The sequence below is a fragment of the Glandiceps talaboti genome, chromosome 22 (assembly GCF_964340395.1).
Source record: "Glandiceps talaboti chromosome 22, keGlaTala1.1, whole genome shotgun sequence".
Classification (NCBI taxonomy): domain Eukaryota; kingdom Metazoa; phylum Hemichordata; class Enteropneusta; family Spengelidae; genus Glandiceps; species Glandiceps talaboti.
In genome coordinates, this window is record NC_135570.1 from 187513 (window position 1) to 196164 (window position 8652).

The 8652-nt window shown below is 33.8% G+C and overlaps 1 protein-coding gene across 1 annotated transcript; it reads right to left on the bottom strand.

The window, feature by feature from the left end:
* Positions 1 to 2285: 2285 nt before the first annotated feature.
* On the bottom strand, positions 2286 to 8007 carry LOC144452338 (group XIIA secretory phospholipase A2-like). The gene is made up of 4 exons (XM_078143419.1): positions 7784 to 8007; positions 7206 to 7273; positions 4808 to 4988; positions 2286 to 2725 (listed from the first exon to the last, which is right to left on the bottom strand). Exons 1-4 carry the CDS (start codon positions 7965 to 7967, stop codon positions 2607 to 2609), a joined length of 552 nt encoding a protein of 183 aa, XP_077999545.1. The 5' UTR covers positions 7968 to 8007; the 3' UTR covers positions 2286 to 2606.
* Positions 8008 to 8652: the final 645 nt, after the last annotated feature.

Sequence of the window (8652 nt, forward strand, 5' to 3'; positions counted from 1 at the left end):
GTTGACTGAATACTTTTATGTATTATTCACCTACAATGATACCTGCACAAACTATTGTCATTTACCTTGCACTAGTCTAGAGCTATCCGTGCATTGATCTCAACATCTTTCTTGACGTCTAGTTCAATGTATGGGGTGTTGAGATGAAATTTCAAATTCAACTGAAGCCACCCACACAGACATGACATCAGGTCAATTCTGCATGATGATATGTTTATTGGGGCAGTTACATAATCCAATGTATATTTGTCAGATCAAGAAACTACTTACACAGTTGGGAGTTTACTCATTTGCATGAACAACTTTCTCACTGAGCTATAAAGGGTGAAAATATGATTCGATACTAAGTGTATCACCTAGACTAGCTCTACAATGAAATACCGTAAACATTACTGTATTATGTATACATAATTGATCTGTAAACATTACTGTATTATGTATACATAATTGAGCTGTAAACATTACTGTATTATGTATACATAATTGATCTGTAAACATTACTGTATTATGTATACATAATTGATCTGTAAACATTACTGTATTATGTATACAAAATTGATCTGTAAACATTACTGTATTATGTATACATAATTGATCTGTAAACATTACTGTATTATGTATACATAATTGATTTGTAAACATTACTGCATTATGTATACACAATTGATCTGTAAACATTACTGTATTATGTATACACAATAGATCTGTAAACATTACTGTATTATGTATACACAATTGATCTGTAAACATTACTGTATTATGTATACACAATTGATCTGTAAACATTACTGTATTATGTATACATAATTGATCTGTAAACATTACTGTATTATGTATACATAATTGATCTGTAAACATTACTGTATTATGTATACACAATTGAGCCGTAAACATTACTGCATTATGTATACACAATTGAGCTGTAAACATTACTGTATTATGTATACAAAATTGATCTGTAAACATTACTGTATTATGTATACATAATTGATTTGTAAACATTACTGTATTATGTATACATAATTGAGCCGTAAACATTACTGTATTATGTATACACAATTGAGCCGTAAACATTACTGCATTATGTATACACAATTGAGCCGTAAACATTACTGTATTATGTATACATAATTGATCTGTAAACATTACTGTATTATGTATACACAATTGAGCTGTAAACATTACTGTATTATGTATACACAATTGAGCCGTAAACATTACTGTATTATGTATACACAATTGAGCCGTAAACATTACTGTATTATGTATACACAATTGAGCTGTAAACATTACTGTATTATGTATACACAATTGAGCCGTAAACATTACTGTATTATGTATACATAATTGATCTGTAAACATTACTGTATTATGTATACACAATTGAGCTGTAAACATTACTGTATTATGTATACATAATTGATCTGTAAACATTACTGTATTATGTATACACAATTGAGCTGTAAACATTACTGTATTATGTATACACAATTGATCTGTAAACATTACTGTATTATGTATACATAATTGATTTGTAAACATTACTGCATTATGTATACACAATTGATCTGTAAACATTACTGCATTATGTATACACAATTGAGCTGTAAACATTACTGTATTATGTATACATAATTGATCTGTAAACATTACTGTATACACAATTTAGCCATAAAAGTAAACATTACTGTATACATAATTGAGCGGTAAACATTACTGTATACACAATTGAGCATTATATAGTATGTGACATTACATGAACTCACAGTTGTATTTTGATAAAACACATGTAATGATAACAGAAATGCATGATATGTGAGTGAAAGTGTAGGTACTTGAGGCATTTGCACTTATGTTTGTAGTGGTAGCTGCTACATTATCAGTTGTAAAGTTATGAAATTGAAAGTAAAGTATTGATACTCATGCAAAACCCCAAGTAAACCACACTAGCACACACCTGTCCTGGTGTTCTTTTGCAGTGATGTAGCTTGTAAGAGAGAACATATCTATCTAATAGCTTTCAACATGCGACAGTACTAATACACTGGTATTGAATAAAATATACTTTCAGATGCTACCAGATCAAAGTTTATAATAATAATAATAACAATAATAATAATAAAATAAATTCTTATCAGCACGTTACACAACAGCCTCAATACACTTTACAAACTCAAAAAGAATAAACATCCATGGAAGGGTTAAACATTATCATGATTATTAATGTCCAAGATGAAAAAGAAATATAACACTTTACAAACTCAAAAAGAATAAACATCCATGGAAGGGCAAGATAAAAAAAATTAAAAAAGACATTGGAAACATTTAAAACCTATCTCAATATTGAGTATTTTAAAATGTATGGCATAAGAATTATAAGTGTTCAATAGATGTCTTGAGTACTTTACATTCCAGCTTGTTCTTGATTCTTGTTAACTGAAGAACAATCTAACACCTACATTTTAGGTGACCCACAAAGTAAAAGCATCAACTATATCCAACTGACCACCTAGGTGAATCAACTATATCCAACTGACCACCTAGGTGAATCAATATAATTTCTCTACATTACTCTGGAGTATCTTGGAAGGCCTTATTGACATAAATCAAAACTCATCTTTTCTACTTGTGTGACACGTGCAAGCTTTCTCTTGGGCATCTAGGAAAGATTTACAACCAAGACCCATCGTTCCTATATACATTAGATCTCCTGTACTTTTACAACCTGTTGAAAGAAATAGTATATATTTAGTGTAGAATAAGTATACTTTTACCATTTCATTTTCAGTAAGGCTTAATATCAGAAAACTTTGAATAATCACTGACAACATTTACACTATATGTATTGATAAAAAAATATGATTGGATGGAAAATATAACCAATCAAAATATTAATAATTTTGTCACTTTTATTTCAAGTTATGTTATTCTGCATTAAAAGTGTCTGGTAGTCTGGTATTCCAATGGACAGATATAAGCATTGACCAGTCAAAGCTGTAAGCATTAACAATAGACATGTCTTCAAATGAAAAGTTACCCTGTTTTGCTAATACACTTTACATGCCAGATATGGGTTTGTGGACTGAGGTTGTACACCGTAATAGGGCCTCACCTTGGGACGACCTATAAGATGCCAGTACTATCAAGATCTAGCAGTTAGGAAACATTATTTTGCTTACTTTTTTTTTGAGAAAATAATGGTTGAACAATTTGCATAACAGTCCTTATTTAGGCAAAGTGTGCCTGTGGTCTCAATACAGCAAATTATTGCATGACTGTGAGGACACTGTCCCCATTGAATTACAATGATGGCAAGACAGATGTGTCTCAGGGTATATGATAAACCAATGTATGAAAGGAAATATTTGCTCTAGAATTTTCAAATTTGGGTTTGGGAAAAAAGTTTATACAACAGTCATTTACAGATTTTGACAAAAGGATAGCTCTGTCCATGGTCTAATGTGAGTTTTGTTGCACCATGAGTGTGCAGTGTGAATACATTTGGTATATATTTTATCATCATTCATATTTAGCATTCCTCTATCATAGCATTGTCACCCATTTTCATTGTGATAGTGAACACCTTGAGCTTGATAGGTAATTTGACTACCTGTAAACTCTATTTGAATACAAATTTTGAAAAAAAATCCAGCAGGCTGGAAGCCAGATGGTTGTCAAGTAGTAGTGACTTTCAAAGTTTTGGAGGAACTGCAAGAATAAACAACCCCCTTGGTTATGGGATTCGTTGATCTTAGGCATAATGGTAATTTGTTGATAAAAGTAGAGCGTGACTTGTTGTATACGACTGAAATATCATTAAACAATAATGAATACACTATACACAGTCAACATATCTTCAGTTGAAAATGTCTACTGTCGTTAAACTTGTATGACTGAATAGTTGGCAAATCTGTTGACGGAGAATGAAATGTGCAGATGAAAATTTCATGTTTCATATCAAGTCAATTTTATGTTTACAAGAAAAACATTGATGGAAAGCTTTAATGTTTTTGTTTTTAAAAATTTTGTGCTGGGAATTGCTCCCAGCAAGCCTACATATGTTATTATCACCCAGCAAGCCTACATATGTTACTATCACCCAGCAAGCCTACATATGTTATTATCACCCAGCAAGCCTACATATGTTATTATCACCCAGCAAGCCTACATATGTTATTATCACCCAGCAAGCCTACATATGTTATTATCACCCAGCAAGCCTACATATGTTATTATCACCCAGCAAGCCTACATATGTTATTATCACCCAGCAAGCCTACATATGTTATTATCACCCAGCAAGCCTACATATGTTATTATCACCCAGCAAGCCTACATATGTTATTATCACCCAGCAAGCCTACATATGTTATTATCACCCAGCAAGCCTACATATGTTATTATCACCCAGCAAGCCTACATATGTTATTATCACCCAGCAAGCCTATATATGTTATTACCACCCAGCAAGCCTACATATGTTATTATCACCCAGCAAGCCTACATATGTTATTATCACCCAGCAAGCCTACATATGTTATTATCACCCAGTAAGCCTACATATGTTATTATCACCCAGTAAGCCTACATATGTTATTATCACCCAGCAAGCCTACATATGTTATTATCACCCAGCAAGCCTACATATGTTATTATCACCCAGCAAGCCTACATATGTTATTATCACCCAGCAAGCCTACATATGTTATTATCACCCAGAAGCCTACATATGTTATCATCACCCAGCAAGCCTACATATGTTATCATCACCCAGCAAGCCTACATATGTTATTCAAAACTGGCTTACCATCTAATTTTTTCTTTGAGAATGTTGAACTTTTACCACCATTAAATTCTTTTTCACACATTTTATAAAGACAGTTTTTGAAATCTTCATCACATTGGTTTCTGTCAGCACCACAAGTATCGTAACATAAATCATGTTTATTACAACATTTTGTCATTGCAGGAAGACCCTCTGTGTCAAGCTGAAACAAAACAAAAGACAAATTAAAGAAATGTTATAGCTAAAATATTGCATGCATCGCAAACATATTTTTATCTATGCATTATTATATCTACTCTGCAAGCCTGTGGTACAGTGGCAGTGTTGGTGATAATATGAAACTGATCAATAAATGCACAAATATCAATTCTTACAACTAATTGTTATAATCACAATGTTCACTTTGCTTCTGTTTTCAAAAAGTTCATTTCCGAGTGAACTTTATTCAAATATACATAGTTGGACCAACTGTTCACTAAACGTAGTCAATAAAAACAAAGACATGGATTTAGACACACTGGTGTGACCATGGAGGTATAAGGGGAGACTCAATGGTGTGACTTTTTGGTATGGGTGCTTGTAATTCTTATGTAAATCACAGGGTAGCAATTATAGGCATCATCTTTTACATGGGGCAATAGGAATCCAATAACATTTATGTCGATTTTTACAATCTAGTTCATGATGTAAATGATGAAAAATGTCATATGCATGTATGTGTAGAAAGGACATATAGTTTCATTCAGGGAAGATCTCTGTTGATAGTTCACCAAACAGTTGCAACCATTTGAAAATGCCATTGTACAATGTGTGATGTATGGCAATGCCATTCATTCCTTCCAAATTCAATACAGTGTCTGCTGCAAGAGATCATGTCATAATTGAATCAGCTTCTGTACCTATTGTTACAACAACACGATACATCAGCATAACTTTTACCAACCAACACATGCTGAACCACCATATCAAGAACACATGCCAATCTTTGCTACATCAGATCTATCAGGAAAGACACATTACCAATGAAACCTGCAATTCATTCATTCAGGCCATTTTGTCAATTAAACTGGATTATACTAATTTATAGCAAAGCATTATTGTATGGCCTTCCAGACAATGCCATCAATCTTTTACAATGTGCACAAAATACAGCTACAGAATAACCACTCCCTCAAGCAAAGTTCGCCCATACTTCACCTAGTATCCTTCAAACTCTGCACTGGTGGCCAATTCGATACAAAACCCTCCTTCTGACATACAAAGCTGTCAATGACAAATCTCCAGCCTACATCCATGACCTTCTGTAAAGTTACACACCAACACATTCCCTTTGCTTAGCTAACAAGAGTCTCCTACTTCCAACACAAATCAAGACCAAGACATACAGAAGCCATGCATTTTCAAACTGTGTGCCAAGACTATGGAATTCTTTGTCATTGGATATATGGCAATCATTGAATCTGAACAATTTCAAGAACAAACATATGTTCAAAAAAGTATTTTGTGTGGATTGACCTTATTTGGTTCAGTAGTCTGGGAATTATAAATATTTTGATCGATTGATTGATTGATTGATTGATTGATTGGTTCATTGATTGATCCTGTCTGATCAAAGCTTTGCTTTGGTAATTTTAGTAAGACAACAGAGGTATAATCTCCCACTGGTATTTGGCAAGTAAGACCACAGAGGTATAATCTCCCACTGGTATAGTAAGAGATACATGTACAGTACATATTCTAAGTCAAAATGACTTGAAGATAGATTTTACAAGTGTTGGTCTTAACACTGATTTCAAATCATCCTCAGTAGACTTGAAGATAGATTCTACATGTGTTGGTCTTAACACTGATTTCAAATCATCCTCAGTATTACGTGTTGTGCCATTCTCACAAGTCAGAGTATTATATTCCAGTTGATTCAATGGAAAATGAGATGGAGATTGTTAAGTGCTGCCTCAAAGAAACTAGTGGTTTTACAATAATGTTTTGTGTCAATGCAGTCTATACATGTGATAAGCTAGACTGTAAGATTGGCCATGTTGTTGTACCCTCACTGGATCCTCTGTCCCATTTGAAAGGGTTTACCTAAGTTGTGTGAGGGTGCCCCATCACACCTATACAGACTATATATTTACATGTATTTACAAATACATGACAACTGATTTCTGTTCTTCTTAAACTTCATGTCATTGTAAAGTCATAAACACATCGCCATATACATGTAGTTGTGCTGTTGCAAACATGACAAAAAAAGTGATATACATGTATATGTGAGTTTTCATGATACTAACCCTGATGCTAACTTAAATATGCATGGCCATACTGGATTGCTAAATCACACATACTTGAATTTCTGGAGAACATGAAAATCAAGGATTTTTTGATTTTAGCAATTTTCTGTAAACAACTACATACTGACCTCTATTCCCATAGATCCACATCCATTGTATGTGGGTTTATGCCCTTTATTCTTCATTGGTTTGGCACCTAAATACAAAATAATAAATAAAAAACTATATGTAATTTCAATGTGGTTTCATATTGGCTATAATGTATAATAAAAGAAAATAGTGTGACTCCTGCATGTCAGCTCATATAGTCATAACCACGATTCCTGCTATGTTAGATCATAACCATGATTCGTAACGATACAGCATACGGTATAGGAAATAGACTAAACCTAAGCCAACCGGGCCTTTAAAATATGCGAGTTGCTTCATAGAAGCAGTATTAGTTAAACATACTTAGGTACTCTAGAATTCATTTCATTACGTTTGTCGTTAGTAAATCGTAGATCAGCTGAGTGTAGAGAGGCAGCCATCAATATTGGCGATGAGCGTAGTTTCTTTCTACAGCTGTTGGCATAACACATGTGCAAAGTTGCAAGCATCGTTGATGTATTCCCCTTTATCTATACCACAGTTGTAGTATTGCACCTCAGACCACCAAACATTTGGTGGTCTGAGATTGTACAAAAACTTAAAGACATGCACTCACCGTTTGGACACTTGTAAACACAGTTTGCCGATGCACTGCCAAATGCATCAAGTAACCCTTCCAATTTTCCTAATCCATCAAGGATACCGTTTGCTGCTTGGTTAAAATGGTTTGAGTTCTGTTTGCCTCCTAAAACGGAGGAAAAGCTAACTAAGAGACAAAGATATTCGATCGGTACATTCATTTTGTTGGCATCACCACGTACACGTTCGTGTTTTGTACATTTTTTAAAACCCGGAAGTAACCCGGTTTGCAACTTGGTGATATGTGATTGGTTGAAACTTGATCCAACTCCTATCGGTGATGGCGTCTTTCCAAACGCAAGCCACAGTAGTCGGAAAGCTCGGTGCATTGCATTGCAAGATCTATGACCATGGTGGGGTCGCTGACATATAATTATAATTGTATATATCCACGGAAGGGAGAGGCGGATGTGGGGATAAACAAATGTTACACTTTCGTATAGTTATCTACAATGTAGAACTGCCCGAGCATTCCTTCATCTCTTCTCGTAATAACTATAAGGTCAAGCAAAAATAAATAAAGCTTACAATTTGGATAGAGTACCTGGCCTGAAAATTTCGAATATTGGCTATTCCCATTCGAGGCCACATGGATGACTGCAAATAAATATATATATATCTTGAGTACACCAGCTATTATTGTAGACGCAGATTTCCACAAATGTTATTATATACAGCTAAAAGTACTCATATCTTCCCAGAACTATAACAAATCCATTCTAGTTTTTATCTATCATAATTTGGAATTTATAGCAGAGAGAATATTTCTACAGACAATTTTTAATTGTTGATACGCTTACTGATGACATATTAATCCGTAACTTTCGAAATGTACCTTACTTCATC